Raw genomic sequence first — 22,835 nt, 5'->3', positions numbered from 1 at the left:
ATTTCAAATACTCACAAACTTAAACAGTCAGATGATTCCGTAATTATGTTGAAAAGTAAGTTACAGTACAGGCTTTCATGTAAAAATAAAACTGTTGGGAAAAGTCTACTTATTTCATTTTTATTTCAAAATGGTACTTACTTAAAAAATCTGCCTTGTACTATATATACCTGTAGTTTCATAATGTATGGTATACACATGTATTTGCAACCTTGTAATAGTATATTTGATTGGCACATACTTAATAGTACAACTAGTCAAGAAGAGAAATGGTTTTCCTAACTGCAATATTTGATGCTCAAGAGCTGCTCAAACTTTTGATAGTTTTTGCACTTGTTAATACAACTTTGACATATTGATTACAGTGGCTAATATTATCAGTGTAGTTCATCAGTACTACACTTAGGCTACATAACATATATCAATGGCTTTTTCCCCCTTACAAGGGAGGTAGCCAAAGTCAAAGGTATAAATCCACTCCCAATCATTTCATCCCCACATACTCCACTCCCATTCATCACCTCTCCCTCCCTCTTTTTCCTGGGTCCTCCTGGATGAGGGGTCCTCCCTGTAACTTGCCCAGTGCCCTGGGTCAGAAACAATGTAGAAAGACACAACACTTAAGCTAATACAAAATAAGCTCAACTTGTGAGTTTTGTTTTGAAACAATATAGATCAATCCATTACTATTGAAGCAAAATAGATCCCAATACTAGTGATTAACAAAGTTTATGAGCTCTAATCCCATCTGCAGAGCTTTCAGATTTTTTTACCACGGACTGAAAATAATGGACCCCCCCCCCCCTCTAAGCTATAAACTTAAGGTGCTATGCCAACTCTGTCTGTGGTTTCTATGCTGGAGAAGTGACAAAGGAGACCCAAAGCCAACAATATCACCTCATTGTGTTTGACACCACTTCACCAGAAATGGGCACAAGAACACCATCTCCACTAGGGACTGGTAACATGGTCACCAGACTGACCGTGAAAACTCATCTCACCAATCAATTCATTAACCCAGGTTTCTCTTGCTGAAAATTCACACCTCCTATCAAGTTGTCATCCAAGAATAGTGTTGGTCAGTGAAGGATGAGGTGTTCAGCATCCTCTACAAGATGGCTGCAATTAGGGATTTGATTCTATGGACAGGCTTATTCTGTGTTGATATTTCCAAAAGCATACTACTGTGGTTTTGTTTTCCCTGGGAGGGATTTATCTCTGGAACTAATGTCATGGAGTTTGTTGCAGTACCGAGTTTAGCTGTCTGCCTTGAAGAGCTTGTTTAGTGATCTGGGTGTGAATGTGTTTTTGTATGGATTGTACTGTACAGGAGTTGTATATGTTTGAGTAGTAAGCTACTAGTGTGCTCTCTCTCTCTTTTTTTTCAACATTCAGATGATTGTGCTTGTGTGATGTAACAAGATGGGTGAGTAGGGTTGAGTGTTCTAGCAGAGAACTGTACCTATCATTTTCATATATCCTACAGGAAGGATTTTGGTTCCCAAGTACAGGTAGTCTATTGGAGTGTTTTTCATGCTTTATTTAGTCTAGTTTGTAAAATGTCTGATCAGTTTGCTGATTGTTGGGAACCATGCTGTTGAAGTGTAGTCAAGATTAGTTCTTATGAATTGTCTGTAGACTGATTAGTTTCCTTCTGTTGTTCAAAGCCCATGCTTGCAACTGGTTTTAGTAGGTTTATTTTCTCGTTGAATTTTAATGTTACCATAACAAACATGCAGGCTGAAGGTCATACAAGTGTCAAAAGTAAAGCCTAGAATTTTGGGGTTCTTTTCCAATGGAAGAGTTTGGTATTTACTTTTTTTTTTTCATGTATATTTTTTTCTCATGATGGTCTGGAGTGAGTAATGTTTCTAGTGATTTACGGGGTAAGGCTTCTACAAAAGCTTGGGTGCTCTTAGCTGCCATTTTGTACATGCCATGCCAAGTTATTAACCTCTTCAATAAGAGTCAAATGTTTGTGCGCACATTAGCTACCTGACGTACGATGATTCATCACTATATGCACATTATAAAGTTACAGCTGTTATACTCATTCTCTTTCACCTGGAATGTTTGTAATCACTGAAAAAGTGTACTGGTGTACTGTACCACATCCTCCTTAAGTTATATGCTATCAAAAGTGACCAAATTTTTACACTGAATGAGAATCAGACCAGAAACAATGGTCTCAAACTGTCCGGAAATAGATTTAATTTGGAAGTAGGTAGAAACAACTTTGCCAACCGTGTAGTTAATGAATGGAATAAACTTCCTGCACAGGTAGTGCAATGTAGTTCAGTTCGAAGCTTTAAGAATCATTTAGATAAATACCTAAGTAAGATGCTGTAATGATTATAATTTATCTTATATTATTTGTTTTTGTTTTGTTATCATTTGTCTGTTTGATTTTCATTTATTATTAGTTATATGTCAATTTATTATTATTTACTATTTACCTGTTTGTTTATTACTTAACTATACCTATGCATTTATTTATGTATTTTATTTGTTATTTACATTATCATAGTTTTTATTTATTATTTTATTATTAATATGATTTTTTTTTGCATCCGACCTAGATATGGATCAAAAGGTCTCCTGCCTTTGTAATCCTTATAACCTACACCAGATTCTGTACATAGCCTAAAAAAAAGAGAGAGAGAGAATATATATATATTCTATTAATGTTCAACCCCCAGCCAACCACATTTACACTATGACCAATCAGCCTAATACTAAACCAAGCACTCACCCTTAATCAAATCCAGATGAAAAAGCATTACCACAAGATGAGGCATCCTTGTTTACTCAAACCAAATGCTTGCACTAATGCAACACTAAAACAAGGCTCTAAGTCAAATTAAAAGCACCACATGTGCTCACTTTACTCAAGAAATCAAATATCTTCCATTAGCCTACAAACAAAATACATCACATTGCTTAAACGAGACCATAGAAAAGCTCAATAACCATTGAAAAAGGGCATGCTGTCCTTCATTTGGGCATGGAAAAAAAACATTGTGAAATAAAAAGTAAAATAAAAACTAAAAGAACTGGTGATTTTCACTACAAAAGAAAAATCAGGCTTAGGGGGTGTCCCCTTAAAACTCATGTTGAGAACATCTACTACATAAAATGAAGACAATAATGAAGAATTAAGTGAGAACACTGCATCAAGAGCCCCTACCCTGCATGGCATAGTTAAGCAACAAAAGTAATCAATAAACACAGTGAGCTGGATCCGAGAGCTAGATCTGTATGTAAAGCAAACTATGGTTCTTCAACATTTTTTTTTTGTAGTAGTTTCCTGGTGTACTTTGATGCAGTTAATTTTTCTCCTACAGGTTATGTTGATTAAATGTTCCAGAAACTCAAAACATTACGACCATAATGTCATCTTAATTCACCACCATTTTTACCCTGCAGATATCACATTAAGTTGAAATACTGTGATGTGAAGGCCCTTTCAAACCTTTTTATGGAGAAACAGCATCAGAAAAGGCTTACATTTGCCAAGAAATACGAGAATTGGGGCTTGCTGGGATGGAAGAAAGTTCTCTTGGCTAGTGAAGCCCCACCTTCTGCATTAGTGAAAAGGTTAAGAAGAAGATATGGCATTCTCTTAGTTAATCCCTATCTGACCCTTAGCCAGCTGACAGCAAAGACTGTAAAGCATCCTCTTACCTCAACATACGGGGTGCATTTGCCTATGGCGGCTTGCCTGACCTTGTTATCCTCTCTAAAGGTCAGACAGGGAACAGTCAGTTCAATCTTAAGATTTTTGATGACCATTAACTGTCTTGTGGTTACATAGGCAGAGATACAGCAACAGGAGGGGACCCCACTGCCATACAGCAAGGGGTATTGTAGTTTCATAGGAGTGAAATGGACATTATTCCAGAATAGCCTGGCCAAAATCCTGACTTGTTAATCATAAAAAAATTGTATGCAATCATAATGAGCAAACTTTTTAAGTAGGACACTTCCACCATCCTGAAAACCAAAGAGGCCCTGTGCAAGGTGTGGGCCAAGATTAAACTCTCCACTGCCCACAACTTAGCAATTACCTCAGATCCCACCTGAAGAAGGTCAGGAAGATAAAATGGGTCATTGGTGAACGTTCAGTTCAAATTTCATGTAGTTCTATCCACTTGGTTATGCAAAATGCCTTCACACTGCATTTGCAAAAGTACTCAAAAGATGTTCTGATTTCCAGGGGTACTGAGTGTAATGTATTTTGTTATAGCAATATTGCAATAGCAAAACAATTCATACATCAACAGAGCAATGTAGAATAAACCATTAACATCACTTTACTGATGCAGAAACTTGGCTGCGCTATTATCGGTAACCAAACACTACCTGTGACCAATACCATAGGTATCCCTTCAGTAGTAATTATTTGATAATTTCAATACACCATATCCAATGTTATGTAAGACCCAAGGAGTATGAACTTAAACATGACGGAGTTTAATTAAGGTGCACAACAATAATGGGTGATGCTAACATACCTACATCTACCATTGTCATCATTACTCACTATTATCAACCAATTTATTTCCAAAGGCTTAGTTTTCATATAACAATAATAAAATACAATATATGTGGCATACAAGCTCAGAAACTATTACTGCTTAACCCATTAAACTCCGATGACAAGATTCTTGTCATTTGGTCGAATAAAACAAAAAATCATAAAACACCAAAATGTTTGATCAAACACCAGAAAAATATGACGTCAGTCCTCACTTCGTGTGAGGACTGACGTCATATTTTTCTGGTGTTTGATCAAACATTTTGGTGTTTTATGATTTTTTGTTTTATTTGACCAAATGACAAGAATATTGTCATTGGAGTTTAATGGGTTAACATCAAACTCAAATATTTGCAGGACTGCAATTCATTTTCAAATAAAAGCACCCACAACAATCTGTTGCCCCAGGAGTTATCTCTTGCAGGAAAACAGCCACCAGATTGGGCTATAAATCACTCAAGGAAAAAATAGTTTTGTTTCATATGTGATGGACCTGGTGATGTTTGTTTCTGTGGCCATGATTATTCTCTGTTGGTATTTAGTACTGAATGGTGACCTCAATACAGTCATGCTTATGTGGTCCTTGTTTCTCCTGTGAGGGATTTTTCTGTGGGGCTGATGTATGAAATGTCTAATGGAGAAACTGTAAATAGTTTACAACATATTTCATACCACCCACCACATCAGCCCCCTCAAGCTACATACATCCCTACACTTCAACCTTCTCAACTCACTAACATAATACATACACTCAGCCCTTGATTTAATGGACCTATTTAATGGATTTCTGAAGCAACAAACAAATTCCAGTAACTAAAAAATAAATAAAAATAATAAAACTAAAATAAATCTGTGTTCACCTACTATATCATGAACCTATCTTCACACTCCATGGGAAGTCTGAACTTAAATTACAGCAAATATATTCAATTTATTACATTTATTGAACCAACATTCATCCCTTTTACCTGTTACATGGTGTGGGTGAACTGGCAGGTGACCAGAACACTCATGCAGCAGACCAAAGGGGAGGGGCACAGAATACTAGAACAACTCCCCTGCTTGAACATGTCAAAGTTCTTGCAACTATCCAACAAGGCAACCTGCTAAACATAATTAACTTCCCATGACATAACAATGTGCTCACCCTCCTCACAAACATGGGAAACCATTCATTACCTCCCCAAAACCACTTCTCACTAAAGGTCATCACAAAATTTGAAGGAAAAATACAACCCACATAAAATAGAACACTTTCTCCAATACAAGTTCCAAACTGACACATCAACAATGTGGCCTCCCATATCTTGTCATGGTGTATGAGAGTGCAAGCCCCCCAGATAATAATACAAGGTGGTACGAATATCCACAGCTCCAAAAAATAGTGAAACAACACAATGTGGTTAGTTTTTCTTCACTCTCCCTTAAGCATCAGAAAGCACCACATGTAGGAGGGGAAGGCCACAAACATGGCATAATGTGACTGATTCTCCTGAACCAGATTTTTTATATTATATATATATATATATATATAGATACATATATATATATATACATACACACACATAGACAAGTTCACCCTACAAAACAGGAAGAAAACCGAAGACCTTTAAAACATATACAGTAGCTACCATATTCAAAAAGGGGAGATAAATATGACCCAAACAATTACAAATCTATAAGTTACATCCTGCACAATGAAGATATTAAAAAAATTCATACTTCACAAAATTATGAAGTTTATCCAGTAAACAGAATTCTAACGATATGGTTTCTACATAGGACAATCTACTAACATTAATTAGATGAATTTTTGGAGCGAGATAACTAACATGACAAAAAAAAAAAAAATTATGAAATAAATTTTTTTTACTGACCTTTCTAAACATATGATAAGATTCCTCACAATCTACTCATCCTCAAATTTCATCATATAAGGAACATATTCAAGCCATGAAAAAAAAATTACCTTTCTGATTAGAAACAGTCTGTTGCACTCAAGGATGTGTTGTCTGAAAAAGCAGACATTAGCAATAGCAACCCAAAAAAAAAATTATGGGCTGTAGTTTACCAGAGTTTCTATCCTTATGGACAATCTCGTGCCAGTGTTGTGCATTACTTTGTATATCTTATATAGCAGGTCAAGGGTATTCATATTTTGATATATGATTCTGTTGTCTGTGAAGGGTTGATGAGGGTGTTGGTGTTTTGTTACCCAAGATTTGATGTAAGGTCAGTGCTGTTCAAGGGAGTACATGATAGATTTGGTAGTTATTGCAAGGTGTTGTATAGATTGGGCAGTCTACTAATGTGTGTGATATTGTGAGGAAGAAGTGGGGGCATCATTTCTGTTCTGAAGTGACCATGTGCAAGGTGGGAATATCTTGTTCTTGTACTAGTGTGGTTCAAAACATCAGTTATGTTGTTATGAAGACTCTGTCAGATTTTTCATTGCCAGAGATGCTGACATGGAACCCAGCAGAAAGATACAGATTTGAAGAGGGCAGTGATTTGGATAATTATAATCCATGAATGGATTTTGTGGACCTGCTTGTAGAGTACTCTGAGAATATAATATAATTATGTAGGAGGGGGTTGTGGACAATATACATGGGAGAGAGAATGACCAAGTTTAGCAGTGAAAATTGTGAATTGATTGGGGGGGAAAAGAAATCCAGAGCTTGTTTAGTTTGGGGTCACTATTGCATAACCCACTCCACAACTCAATTGGGAGCCATGGATATATATATTGACATTTATTGAATGGATAGATAGGTGGAGGAGAATTTTTTGTCGAATGGCCTCTATTAGCATTAGGGTATTTGTTAATTAGGACAAGGTGAGGCAAAGGTGTATTAGAGGAAGTAGCAAAGGGGCTTGGTCGGGTGTTGTTTTGGGGGAATGATTTTGTTGTCAATTTCCCTCTCAAACATCAGGTCTGCCATTCTTTTGTCGAATGGATGGACATCCTTTGGATAATCAAATTGGTGAATTCTCGACTAATTCATGTTGCAATAGTGTGGGATATTGGTCTGGTAGGTCCAGGTCAAACTGCACCAGTGATAGTAGTGTGCCTTGGGAACTTCATTGTAATGTGTAATCTTTTGGTCCCCAATAAATGGTTGTTCTGAGAAATATGGTAGGGGTTACTATGCTGGACAGAGTGAGAAACGAGGGGGCGAGGAGGAGAGTGGGGGGTGGAAAGGAAATTGGGATGGTTTGGACACATGGAAAGAATGAGTGAAGGATTAGTAAAAGAGGTGTGGAAGGCAGAGGTGGAAGGGGTGACCAAGGATGAGATGGATGGATGGGGTAAAAGAGGCATTGGGGAAGAGGGCATTGTATGTTGAGGAAGGGAGATGACAAAAGATAGGGGTAAGTGGAGAATGGTTGTGTATGGATGATGTTGTGATGCATGGAAGGGAGTGGGTGGTGAAGGAGTATGAGTGAATGATATTTTGACACAGCTCAAAGGATTTTCTCCCTGTCTTCTCTCTTTCTGCATAAGGGGATGGAGAGGGAGGTTGCCAATTAAATGAAACGGCCTTGCTGTGGATGTATTGTGTCTTGTTACATTGCTTCTGACCCAGGGCAGTGGGCAAGATGCAGGGATGATCATCCCATCACCTAAGAGGAGCCAAAAAAAGAGGGAGGGAGGGGTGGTCAATGGGAGTGGAGTGGGTGGGGATGAAATGGGTGGTAGTGGACTCAGACCTTTGACTGTGGCTACATCTCTTGTAAGGGGGAAAAGCTGGTATTATTTTAGTTGTGCCCACCTATGCTATATAGCATTAGAAAATAAAATATTAATTTTGTAAATTACAGCATATGAACATAATATGCAATTTTCTTGGTGGAAATAACAAAAAACTTGCTACAAGCATATATGCTAACGAACAAAGCCACTACGATACAGTCCAGACGCCATGTTGTCATTTGTTCAGTCCAATTAGATGATGGCTTTTCACGTTGTGGACCTGCTGTTCTGCAACTCTAGGCGACATTAATAAATGCTGTTACAAAGACATTGGGGTTTCCTTGGACTTTTTGAGAGAACATGGGGTTCTGCCATTATCTGTTAATTGCCCAAGGTACAATAATAATCAGGCCGTCAGCATCCATGACGACGACCCAGATGATCCTTGGAATTTCAGGTACCAAATTACTAAATATAGGTTAGGTTAGATTAGAATAGATGAATTTATCATCCTTTCACTTCTTCAACCTCAGCATCTATCAAAACAAACATGGTGTACCATTCAACCACTGCAACTTTGTTAATAAATCTGTTTTAGCAACATTTTTGTTATTGATTTCTGCCCAGAAAATTGTATATTATGTTGATGTATTATAATTTACAAAATTAATAATTAATTTTCTATTGCTATATCACATAGGTGTGCACTTCTAAAAAATTTACCAAAAAGCCATTGGTATGTTTATGATATATGTAGTATTCAGTTTCCATTTTAACTTACATTTTCAAATGCAACAGCTGAAATAAAAATAATGACACTACAGTAAGTTATTGCTTCAAGTTTCTTTGACCAGAAACTGAAGGTCAATTGAGAATGATCATTGGGCCCTTCCACTGATCCCTCTAGACAGAAATGTTTGGACTGCTGGCTGGCTGGCTGTCTGTCTTGAGCATTTGCAGGGCTCTTTCATGCCACCATTTGCTAGGGAGTTAACTGTTGACACCCCTTGCGTGGAAAAGTGATGTAAAAATGGTGAATGCGGATAAGAGCTATTGAGGCCAGTTTCGAGATCGAGTGCCTCCTACAAGGATAAGGATGGTGACAAGCTGCAGGGTGATCATCCTCAAGAACCATTGTACAGGTCTACTCTATGCAAGTAAACTGCTGGTCCCTGCCAGACTAGGTTTTCATAATAATGACAATAATAATGTCTCCCATGTATTAATGAGAGTATTGTCCCATTCCATAACAGAGAACTTCCCTAATTTCATTCCAGATGCCATGATTCTCAGGCCCATAACACTCAACTTGGTAAATACACATTTGCTTGCATTCATAAACTGATGTATCAAGGCAAAGGCTAGAGAACCACGACAATTGCAACAGAGACATAAAAGTTTTGTCTCAGTCCTACAAATGACAAAGGGTATCTTAGTGTCATCAGTGTAGTTGACACCAGTCACTATTTGGCTAGCAAATACAAAGTTGGAGGTGTGAGAAAGCCATACGATACTACTACTATTTGGATCTCCACTATCACTACTGGAAATTACCTGATAAGATAGTCTGCCTTTAAAATCACCACAGAATGTGCCTGGCCAAGAATGGGCAAACTGATCACAAGCCAATCATAAAACTGACAAGAAAATGAAAAGATGAAATATTGAGACACAGAGATCAACTCAGAAAGCTGCAACCAGTGTCCACAATTCATACACAAATAATTTAGTTTGACTATTCAACACTACACCAAAGGATATTCAGCAGCTGACAGGTCACAACCGACTCTTTCAAGTGGCTGCTGGACAAATGGCCTGCAACTACCTGATGAGCCCCTAACATTGAGATACCTGAGCACTGCTGGCAAGTCCCTGGCAGATCCTTGAACAATCTGGGAAGTAGAATTACCTAGCTAAAGTAGAGGTCATCCTTTGTGGCATCCACAGAGGGTGGAATACAATAAATCAATTAACCACTTCAATAATCGCATTATAAAATATAAAGTCATTGCTGTATTACTCATTCTCTTTTACTCTGAGTATTAATAAACACAGAATATGTGATCAAACCAGTTCACAGAATCTGGGGGTAACTCATATACAACTACATAAAATATACATAATCAAAATACTGACGCTGGCATCCTCGTGTACCCACTCACATTTCATGACACCTACGTAGATATCATCATACCGAGGTGGTTAAACGGCATCATAATAATATAGGTAGAGCTGCCTTGGCTTAGATTTAACAAGGTAAAACGTTTTTAAAAATGTACAACAGTTGGGTATACCAACACAAAATTTACAAGTGAAACAAGCTTGGTTGTAACAACTTTGATTTACCCCTCCAACGATCACTGTGGCAAAGAAATACAATAAAATTCCAGGATGATGCAAACACAGATATTTGGTTCTATTCCAGTATCAAACATGTTTTTCACTTTTCTTTTTTGTATACTTTGAAAGATCTATTTTTCCTATGGAATGGTTACATTAGGTTAGGTAAGGTTAGGTTAGGAGATACTGGTCAACATAAATTTCATGTTAAATATCCATGTTTGAGTGATTCTGGAATTTTAACTGATATTCACCATAAAAGTTACATTGTCCAATAGATCTCAACCTAACTTAGCCTAACTATCCCTAGAATAAATAGATCTTTCAACTTCAAATAATGAAAAAAGTGAAAGATACATTGGCATATTCCTAGAACAGAACCAGAAAACTGGAGGCCTCCCAACAATAATTATTCAAAGTGAATGGGCATTACATTCACTTAGTAACCTATAACAAAGCGGTATTTGGTACCATGGTACAATCTCAGAAATACGAAAGCATGGATATTTATCATGAAACTTTAGTTGTCCAATAGCTCCTAACCTAACCATTCCATAGAAAATATAATCTTTCAAATGCAATAAAAAAAGAGGAGGAAACATGTTTATTTACGTGTTACTAAAACAAAACCCATTGCCATCATTTCATAAGCAACTGAATATTGGTGTTACACTGTATACCAATTTGTTTTGTTTATGAGCTTGTTTACATGTGACACCACATGATTTTAGTTTGATTTGGAATTGAGCGCATTTGATATATATGATATATCTGATATCAGTTTAGCATGTCAATAGAGAATACGTATTTCTGAAAGACTAATCATCTAATGATCTGTCTTATTTTCGACGATATGACAATTTTTTACTGCTACCAGCTTTACCTGCATATAAGCCAATTATCTATTACTGACAGTCACAATATCTACTGCTATTTTCGCATTGGAAGGTGCACAACTTACGAAATCCCATACTTTTATGTTGTCACTAATCACACGAAAACAATTCAATTATTGATGACGTTAGCACACGACCACACCACACACCCTCCCCCAACTACCGTGAGCACTGCGACTATAACTGTAATGTCTTGTACAATATAACATAGTAAAAACTATGGGTTTCAAAAGTACTGAAACACGGCATTGGAATCGGTTGATATTTCACCGACCGCGTGAAAAATGCCTCGTCTCTCTCCTTGGCAGCGGAATATGCAGTCAGCCATGGGGTTCCCACCGTCACTGGCTTACAGACTGTCAACACATAGTTTTACCGTTGTATTTGTTTCAGTGTCATGTATTCACTACAACATATCACTGGGGAATCCTTCCTTCCCCATGAGAGAGTGTCACCACACCTTATCGCTTATAAAAGAAATAATGAGCGTTTTTAATTCCCACACCAGTACGCCCTACTCTTTCACTGTGCGCAAAGCTTCGAAACCGTTGCTGCTGCTGCTGCTTCTTCCCTCCAATCCCCCACATGTCGCCCCCTCCTCCGCTCACCCCCAACCCCCAACTCCCCACCCACCCTACCCCTCCTCCGCTCCCTTCCCTCTCACATTGTCCTAGTAACTGCACCTTCCTCCCTGACTTTGGCTTCGGCCTCGTCCAAATATTTGTGAAAATACGAGCACACGACCACACCACACAAACCCCAACTACCGTGAACACTGCGAATGATACGTCTTGCACAATATAACAAAGTAATAAAGAAGAAGTATTTCAAAAGTACTAGAACACGGCGTTGATATCGGTTGATATTTCACCGACCCAGTGAAAAATGCCTCGTCTCTCCTTGGCAGCGGAATATGCAGTCAGCCATGGGATTCCCACCGTCGCCTGGCTTACAGGCTCTCAACACGTAGTTTTACCATTGTATTTGTTTCACTGTTATGCACTCACTATATCATATCACTGGAGAACACTTCCTTTCCCATGAGAGAATGCCACCACATCTTATCACTTACGAAAGAAATACTCGGCGTTTTTAAATCCCGCACCACTACACCCTTTCCTTTCACTGCGCGCAAGGCTTTGAAACCTTTGCTGCTGCTGCTGCTTCTTCCCTCGAGTCCCCCTCCTCCGCTCACCCCACACCCCAAACTCTCCACCCACCCTATCCTTCCTCCACTCCCATCCCCTTCCTCTCACATTGTCCTAGTAATCAAAGACTATATAGGAAAGACGGGAAAGCTCACGGAGAGCCGCATCGTCCACATACATTTTACTGTGCGGCTCTCTCACTAGATGGCGTGTACGCCAATCACCATTTTTAACTGCATCGTCTGTTTGTTTACAATTAAGCGGGACATTCAATCATGGAGTGTGGGCGGAACTATCACCCATGTGTGGTGTGCAAAAAGAAAAAAATGCCTTTCCCCATCTAATACTTCAAGTTTTTCCTAAAGATAGAGAAAGGTAAGAGATTCAACATACACAATACATGGAAACTTTAACAGAAAATGGAGGAATAAAATAGAACATAGTATGATAGTTAAAATCTTCTTTATCTTTATGTCAGACTCAGTGCAGTGTCACTTAGCTTGGAAATGAAAATTATAGATGAATACCTTACAAATATCTAGAAATATGAATTGATCATGTCAAATTCATACCATATCTTTATGGCAGTCCCAGGCAGGCACAGCAACTTTGATATAGTTATGTCATGTTCTTAGCTTCTGCTTATGTGGTAAAGTTATAAACTTTTACCTTAATTTTGAATAAATGGCCAAATACACAGCAAAAAAAAAAAAAGTTGAATCGCATGTATGTTTCTTCTTTTTTTTTTTTGTAGGTTGTGACTGCTTCTTTGGTAGTTTTAAAATTTAACGGTTTTTGTTGAATGATTTCTCTGTGTTATGCTTGTTCTTTTACGGTCTCACTAAACGTCGACCAACGCCGACCAAACCCAAATAATGACGGCTTTTGCTCAAATACATAATTTTATATACAAATTAGCATGTGGTTGCATTATTTTGACCAATTTTCTTTTTAAATGTGTGATTTTCATGCAATTTGATCAAAGAGAAGTTACGTTTTTATCGTCTGCAAAATTACCTAAGTCGACCAACGCCGACCAAACCCAAACAGTGACGGCTTTTGCTCAAATGCATAATTTTATATAAAAATTAGCATATGGTTACATTATTTGACCTATTTTCTTTAAAATGTGTGATTTTCATGCAATTTGATCAAAGAAAATTTACGCATTTATCCTCTGCAAAATTACCAACCACAGCTACGAATGCCGTCCGACTCACTAATAGCCGACCAACGCCGAACAAGGACGGTTTATACTCAAATGCACGATTTTGTATAAAAAAAACTAGCATATGGTTGCATTATTTGACTTATTTTCTTTAAAATGTGTGATTTCCATGTCATTTGATCAAAGAAATTACGTTTTTATCCTCTGCAAAATTATTTTATGTATGATTGCAAATCTTGTTTGTTTGATTTTGTGACTTATTTCTTGCATGTTCATCCTTTTATTTTTGTCTATGTTTTTTACAATACAGTACCTGTCTTGCTACATATGTATATATTTTTGTTTGTTTGCTTTTGGGGTTTTCCTTTGTTCTGTTAACATTTTTTGCTTTATTTTTGCTTAATATGCATGTTATGTCTGCTTCTTTGTTTATTTTTGTTTCATATTATTGTTTTTGATTACTGATTTTCCAATGTTTTGTTTGGTATTTAATATCTGATTGCATGTTTTGGTTGCCTGATGTATGGTTCATTTTTGAAGTTGAATAATGTTATTTCTTTTAGTTTGTTTGGTATATGTTCTTTACAAGACAGTATTGCTTTGTTGCAAATAAAAGAATCTCATGTATACCAAACTTTTACTATCCTTGTTTGTATAATTTGTGTACAGATACTTGAATAAGTATACAAAGTTCAAACATAAGCACAAGCACAAACAAGAAAAACATGATATTACAGAAATAATAAGATAAATATAAATAAAATAACCTTTTAAATCTTAATTGTTTACTCAATTTCAAATATTTAGTAATGAATGATGCATTATGCAGAAGTATTTTACCAACTTTTGATTTTATAAATATGATCATGTGTGTAAAGCATATATTAAATAGTCTTGTTTGCATGCAAAAGTCATAAAATTACTACTCATTATTTTATAAAGAGAAAGTAAAACTTTTTCGAGATGTTGATTATTTTAGCGAAAGGATCAGTTTTAAAATTTCCATAAACACTATATATAATACAAGTTAAGTATGATTTGAAAGCCGCGCTACGCCACTTCCGATTTATAGTTTGCGGCTCTGTCGATAGATGGCGCGCATTCACGCTGGATGGATGACGTTTTCTTATTAGTAAAAGATAGAAGCTTTCCCATCTTTCCTATATAGTCTTTGCTAGTAACTTCACCTTCCTCGCCGACCTTGGCTTCGGCCCCGTCCAAATATTTGTAAAAATGCGAGACACTGACAAAAAAGCGGGAGACATGCTTGCAAAACAATAACGAAATCAGTATGTCTAATAAAATTCTATCTTACTGGTGTTATCTAAGACACAATTATGACTCTTCAGTGTTTGGGCTCCAACCACATTCTTTTATGCCTCCTTCATACATTCGACAAACGTTCCATGGAACGAATCGACAATTTCTTTAATACAAATAACCACCAAGAGTACAAAGGAAATGAGAGTACTATTGAGCTTTTCACAAATTCAGACCTATTCACCGTGGACTGTCAAGTCTAAATGTCTATTTAGAGTACTTCTAAAAGAATTGTAAAAATTTGGCGGGTGAACTGTTAGTGATGATGACCCACACATATGACCGTTCCATATATGTTTGTCTGTGGTGACATCTCAATGAATGGCACCTTTCCTTCTGACAATCTACGTGACAACGGCAGAGTGCAAAACTCGTCTTTAATTATCTGAGGTCCGTGTTCCTTAGCCCTTATGAAGTCTTTCTTCTCGGCATTTGTTTATTTTATCGAACATAAATAGGCCATCACTCGTCACCATGGCCTACTTATACTAGTAGACTGATCGTTGGCAGGCCGGACACTCCGGCTTTGAACAACATCCTCCGTCTAGCGACAACCCGAGTCAGACGTTATTTTGTCAGACGTTATTTTGTCTGACTACGATGTGTATGAACTACTTAAAAACATTTAAATCACTAAAAAAAACAATATCACAAGAACTGTTAACTTACTCATATCACATATGACTGGACCTCAAGAATTTGTGAGATACAACGGCAAGGTTCAAATTGCCATCAAAATGATCGTACCATTTCGTGAATAAATAATTCTCGTGAAAATATTTTAGTGCACCTTGAACAATATTTTATACATTTTCGACTCACTGTTACACATTCTCATATAGGTAAAAAAAGGTGACAGAGCGGATGCAATAATGTGACTCAGAACATACAGAAGATCCTGAAAGTTACATCAAGTCCCATCCGGCTACAAATGACGCCGGACGGAATGTATGCATACTTTTCGCCGTGCGCCGTTCACGACACGACGTCGTGCTCTCAACCATGGGTGTCGACGTGGTTCGTGGTCGTGACGTGTGAAAGCGTCCATAGTCACCCACGGTTATTTTAGAGCACGGCGAAAAGTCGATACGTGTGAAACGAGCCTTAGATCTAAAATGCCGGATGTCTGGCCACCTCTCACTCGGGTGTAAGTACAAATGGACGCTTAGAACAGTTCTGATGTTTACTAAAGTGGTTAAATAACTGTATTTCAAATTTGTAAGTCATTATATGCTTCGGTCAGAACAAGAGCGACCCCTTCTTCTAGTAGGGAACGCGGGATCCAAGATTCTCAATATATATCGCCAGCTTCACCCTAGAGTCACATTCCTCTGAAGAAGCGTAGAGCGAAACCGGCCAGGAACAAATACACAACTAGACCCGGAACTTCTTTACCTTCCTCGATTTGTCACAATATGTATGAAAGTGGCACTAGCCGACAAGTCTGTCGAAATGAACACACCAAATGTGAGGACGAAGCCTTATTAGTACGACGTTTCGCTTGTACCTTTTTCAAGTACGTAGTCGTAATACACAGGACTTGAGATTAAATGAGAGGAACGGAGGGAGGGTGGTCACTGAATACTAGGAAAGGTTGAGGAGAAGGTCGACCAAATGTCTGGGAACAGGAAAGGTTAAGGATAAGAGGGAACGATTGGCTGGCTGGGTGAAGGACATCAGCTTCACCCAGCCAGCCAATCGTTCCCTCTTATCCTTAACCTTTCCTGTTCCCAGACATTTGGTCGACCTTCTCCTCAACCTTTCCTAGTATTCAGTGACAACCCTCCCTACCTCCCTCCGTTCCTCTCATCTAATCTCAAGTCCTGTGTATTTACGACTACGTACTTGAAAATGGTTGTAACAAGCGAAACGTCGTAATAAGGCTTCGACCTCACATTGTGTTTATTTCGATAGACTTGTCACAATGTCTCAGCATTCACACATACACACACACACACACATATATATATATATATATATGTGTGTGTGTGTGTGTATTCACTTGGTCTTGGTCTTTGGATCACGTGTTGGACTCGTGATCGACAGCTATTTCCCTCCTGGAAGAGAGCTCAGAGCTCGTAGGTCCGATCTATGGGTAATGCTATGACCTTGCACACACACACACCCCCAACTCCCCGCCCACGAGAGTTGGAGTAACACCCCTCAGCGCTGCGATACTGATATTATTTCAGCCCCGGGCGAGAGTCGTGTGTGTGTGTGTGTGTGTGTGTGTGTGTGTGTGTGTGTGTGTGCAAAGTAGACCACTTGGAAAAAAACGAAGCAGAGCGCTTTCGTATATTACATCTTCAGTGCAAAAAGTACATAATTAAACAGAAATACATAGTTTATATATGCATGAAGAAGGAACAAGGACAGTTTACATAATGTCGCCCCTCCCTCATTAGTGAGACGCACAGACCCTTGCGACCTGACCTACCGCTTTCTAGGGGGTAAATGTCTTCTCCTCTTATGTAAACTGTCCTTGTTCCTTCTACATGCATATATAAACTATGTATTTCTGTTTAACTATGTACTTTTTGCACTGAAGATGTAATATACGAAAGCGCTCTGTTTCGTTTTTTTCTTTTCCAAGTGCTCTACTTTGCATAAGCGAACACGCGTACCCGTGTTCTTATTAGCATATACTTATATATATACATATATATATATGTATATATATATATATGTATATATATGTGTATATATATTTATATATATATATATTTATATATATGTGTATATATATATATATATATATATATATATATATATATATGTTGATGAAGGTGGAAAAAGAAGTCACGGGTCTAGTTCCGAGTTTTTAAATTTATTCCTGACCGGTTTCGCTTTATGCTTCTTCAGAGGAAGGAAGCATAGAGCGAAACCGGCCAGGAATAAACTCAAATACTCGGAACTAGGCTCGTGACTTCTTTTTCCACATTCATCAAATTGTCACATTGTCCCAGCATATATATATATATATATATATATATATATATATGTGTGTGTGTGTGTGTGTGTGTGTATACACACACACACACACACACGGTGGCGCAGTTGGTAGAGCGCTGAACTGCCACAATAGTGGCCCGCAGTTCTTGGTTCGAATCCTGCCCAGGGCCGAAATTATTTCGGTACCGCTGCGCTTCGGGTCGTTACTCTGACTCTCGTGGGCGGGGATTTGGGTGTGTGTGTGTGTGTGTGTGTGTGTGTGTGTGTGTGTGTGTGTGTGTGTGTGTGTGTGTGTGTGTGTGTGTGTGTGTGTGCAAGGTCATAGCATTACCCATAGATCGGACCTACGAGCTCTGAGCTCTCTTCCAGGAGGGAAATAGCTGTCGATCACGAGTCCAACACGTGATCCAAAGACCAAGTGAATATATATATATATATATATATATATATATATATATATATATATATAATGAATTCTACATTCATACATAAATTGCATGCATACAGAGCACAATTTAACCTCAATTGAGATTTCTGTTCAAGAATGTGGGTACATTCAACCGTGGTAGTTGCAACCCAGGTGCATAAACAACCCAGAAGGTAATTAATCAAAATCATTGCAAATTACAAATATGTTCTGAATAGCATCGATGAAACGACCATGCCCTGACGTCATGTCGACAGAGCGTGACGTCAAGTCGACGCGATTTCATTCGCCCCAGGGAAGACACCCCAGCCATCATTTCATGTTTAAACATGTTTATCCAATGCATCTGGTGCATTGCGGTCCCAAATATAACATTAACACATCAATCACCCGCTCATCGACCATTAAACAAGTAACCTAACAGCTACACGAGAATAAGATGATAGGGAAGTGTGCATCAGAAATGCTGATGAGGGCCAAGAGGAGGAGGAGGAGGAGGAGGAGGAAGAGGAATAGGGAGAGGGGGAGGAGGAGGCCTTACAAGGTTCCCCCTAGGGATTGGATTGGAGGCCCAGGTGGGGCGAACTCGAGAGGAGCGGACGGGAGGGACGACGAGGAACATGGGGGTGGGGTCAGTGGGCTATAGTATAGACAAAGAGTGCGCACCTGTGACCGGAACGTGCCATGAGCGTGAGCATGCCGTGCCGTCCGGGGCGATGGTGGTGGTGATGGTGGTGCGGCCCCCGCTGCTGACCACCGTGCTGTCGGACAGGGCCCCCGTCTGCCGCTTGAGCTCCTGACGGTGGTGCTCGAGGATGCGGCGGATGGCCGTCTCCTCGCGCCGCGTCTGCTCCTGCGCCTCGGCCGCCGCCTGCTGCTCGTGGCGCACGCGGGCGTTGAGGGCGGCGTACGTGTTGAGCGGGTCGAGGGCCGCGAACTCGAGCGGGTGCTTGATCTCGAGGTGCCGCGCGATGTTGGTCGTGTTGCCCACGTACTTGATGCGGGCCCTGCACACGCAACACTCCACCTCCTGGCGACCCCCGTCGGCGAACTGCGCCAGGCGCCACACTTTGCTCCGACCCACCATGGCTCCTCCTCCTCCTCCTCCTCCGGGTGGGAGGAACACCTAACTAACGACGGGGGTCAGGTAGGTTGTACAGTTACTCTTGTTTGCCGCACGCGAACAACCCTCCCTCGCCCGCCGCCGCCGCCGCCGCCGCAACGCGGCACCCGGACAATACGAAACTCGCGGGTACTACCTCGTCGGCAGCAGAGGGAGAACACACGTACGGACGCACTCACACGCGTACTCGCGGCGCACAGAAACACACACACACACGCACACACTCTCTCTCTCTCTCTCTCTCACACACACACACGCACACACACACACACACACACACCTCGTGCCGCTCAGCCAACCTGATGGGACACAGCAGAAGAAGACCTGCACCAGCGGGCTTAGCAAGGGCGTCGCACGAGGCTGTATGCAACAGAGGACCCTCCTGCAGGAGAGTCAAGGCGAGGCAGAATGCGTCCGTGCGAGGGAGCAAAGGGCGGAGGAGGAGGCGGCTGCCAAGGTCCTCGCCTCCCGCGGTATCCGTAGAAACTGCCAGGCCGTCGCCATGACCCTCCACTCCCGACTATCGATCGATCCCGTCTGACCAATCCCCGGACAGGACCGATCATCGATCCCACGCGCGGCACCAATCGGAAGAGGCAGCGGTGATCGATCATGCGGGGGAAGGGGAAGGAGGCTGAGGGTGAGGGTAGTGGGGAGCGTCGACGACGACGACGACGACGACGACCAGGCAGGCAGGGAGAGCCCCGAAAGCGAGGCCCGCTCCTGCGTTCCTCAACCAATAAATCGATGGGAGCGTTGGAGGAAGGGAAGCCGATACATTTGCTTATCGGTCTTGCGGACATTGATTGTGAGGGGCGGAGATGGGGTGGTGTGTGTGGGGGGTAACCAACTGGCACTATTCACCGGCACCACCCCCGTACTGAACACAACCAACCTGCTGCAGCGCTGCACTTGAACAGCCTTGGACTCGGGTGGGGAGTGCAAAGCGAGAAGGAAACCGCTTTGCTTACACTGTACAAAGATCCATCCCAAAAAATTATTTCCGCGACACCCACCACGCACTTGCACAATCCTGCACGCTGGCCAAACGCCTAATGATAACGAAAGTCCAGCTTTCTATGCACCAAGACCTCCTTCTCCTCCTCTCCCTCTTTGACCTTGCATTCACACACACACACACACACACACACACACACACATGCGGTGGGTTCATTCACTGCGATTTGCGCACGGCAGAGAAAAAAAATCTGTGAGAAACACGCAACTTGTTATTCCGTCAGCTATAGGCAGCGCTTGGGGAGGGGGGAGGGCAAAATTTTAAAATGGCACCGAAGAGGTGGTGGCACAGGTAAGTTGAGGAGGGTAGCAGGGTGGGGTGGGGTGGGGTGGGGTGGGGTGGGGTGGGGTGCGGGCATAGCAGAGGCTGGAAAGTGATCAGCATTCTTTTCCAAGAATCATACAAAATGCCGCGTGACTCTGGTCCACAGAGAAGTGATTAGTCCCTACGTGCTGAATCCATAAGACTTGCAGCCAATATACGTATGTACGGGGATGACCTAACGGCTGGATACAGCAGAAACAAGAGAGATTTGGAGGTCTCGGGACGACCCTTCCCTGCCATCGCACATTTTGTTTGGGCCAGCAGGAGGCGACGGTGGCGCAGAACCGAGTGATTTCTAACACTACACTTCTCTCGAGTGCATTTTTTTTGCGAGATGTGGTAAGGTGCTTATATCTAGCCGTCTTTCGTTACACTCCAAACGGTCATCTTAGGTATTCCAACAGCTAAACCAAGCTACTGCCACGTACCCATAGGAAGGGTGGGGGTTACGTGTAGGCGCGTTTTTTTATGGACTTCGACAATTGCTGTCGTTTCACATTGTCTTGGACTAGTTAATCGTAGTATCTATATTTTGGTTAAGTCTTTTTTAACGAAGCTGTGTGGAGACAAAAGATGTCAATAGTGTTTTCTCGCCTAGGTTTTAGTGTTGAGTCTTTATTGTTTGAGGAGGTAGACGACAGAGCAGGTGATTGGGGGGATGTGTAGATCGGAGACACTAGTATTATGTGTGTGAAGGGAGCTTTGCTTTGACAGGTGAGAGGGTCGTTTCTTGTCATTAGGTACTGTATGAAGCGGGAATGTCCCGTTTTTAGGCGGGGCAGTGCGGCTTCAAAACGTGAACTATCTAGGTTAACGTGTGGACAGCCATGGCGCACGAGGGGCTTGCTTGTCTCTGGGTGGTTTGTTGGGTGTTATTCCCAGCGCCTTTGACAAATGCTGCATTGAGCATTGCTGCTGCTCGGGGTATGTTACTGTTTATGCACTGGAGATACCGTAAGAGCTACTTACGAGATTTCGCCTTGTCGGCTCGTTCGTTGCCGGGGATTCCAACCTGAGATGGCACCCGGAAGAAGGATATAGATTTGAAGCGGGTAAGAGATTGGGATGATCCATCAACGGGTTTTGTGGACTAGTGGGTGGTGGGACTTGAGGGTGGACACTGCTTGTGGGGCACTTCGTGAAACTGATACCATCATCATGTAAGGTGGAGAGGGAGGTGGTTGCGGGCAACATGCAGGGCGGCGAGGACGGCAAAGATCGAGGCGATGAAAGGGATGGAGGAGGGTATATCATCTTGGTTAAGTTAGGGACACTACTTAGTCCATGGGGGTTCCATCGGTGTATAGGATTTCTCCTGGTTTCTTCGCTATTTGGCAAGTCGTCGTAGGAATTGGAGAGGGAATTGGACTCTGTTTGTTTCCAGGCTTATGGGTTAAATCAACATTTCTATAGCAGAGTCCCCGAGGCCACAATCCCCAGACGAACTAGGGGAGTTTTGTACCACTACTGGTAGCATTAGCGGCATCTATCAGCTTATTCAGTTTCTTTGTCAGGTTCTCCGTGGGGTCTCTGGATCTGATCTCTGATGGAGATGCTGGGATCGGCTCGAAGCTCCTTTGCAGCCTTATGTGCTTCATCTCCAGCACTTGACTTTAGAGATTCCCTCTAGTTTTTGGAAGCTTCACTGATGGCTTCTATTTTGAATGGAGGTTCAATCGTGACTTCCTTCTGCTTATCCAGTTTTTCAACATTATCAATAAGGACCTCGCACTCAGGGAGCTTTTCATTTTTTTTTTTTTTTTTTTTTTTTTGGGGGGGGTCGTCTTCATAATGTGGCACTGTAGTCTCAAGTTCAGAAGTTCTTCTTGATCATCAGCAGTCAAGGTCTTAACATTGAACTATATATAGCCTTTTAAAGGACGTG

The 22,835-nt window shown here is 40.8% G+C and overlaps 2 protein-coding genes across 2 annotated transcripts in view; both read right to left on the bottom strand.

Moving 5' to 3' along the window:
* Positions 1-12,621, bottom strand: part of LOC143034966 (uncharacterized) — a 43,143-nt gene extending 30,522 nt beyond the window's left edge. Inside the window, exon 1 of the mRNA XM_076201311.1 lies at positions 12,543-12,621. The gene's annotated coding sequence lies outside the window, so the exon portion shown is untranslated. The remainder of the gene's footprint in view (positions 1-12,542) is intronic.
* Positions 12,622-22,444: 9,823 nt separating this feature from the next.
* Positions 22,445-22,835, bottom strand: part of LOC143034961 (uncharacterized) — a 61,950-nt gene continuing 61,559 nt past the window's right edge. Inside the window, exon 4 of the mRNA XM_076201305.1 lies at positions 22,445-22,556. Coding sequence (XP_076057420.1) covers positions 22,445-22,556 — 112 coding nt within the window. The remainder of the gene's footprint in view (positions 22,557-22,835) is intronic.

The sequence above is a fragment of the Oratosquilla oratoria genome, chromosome 18 (genome assembly GCF_046742065.1).
Source record: "Oratosquilla oratoria isolate Oo_2021 chromosome 18, ASM4674206v1, whole genome shotgun sequence".
NCBI lineage: Eukaryota > Metazoa > Arthropoda > Malacostraca > Stomatopoda > Squillidae > Oratosquilla > Oratosquilla oratoria.
Note: the sequence above shows the minus strand (reverse complement) of the source record. Positions and strands in the feature narration are given on the sequence as shown.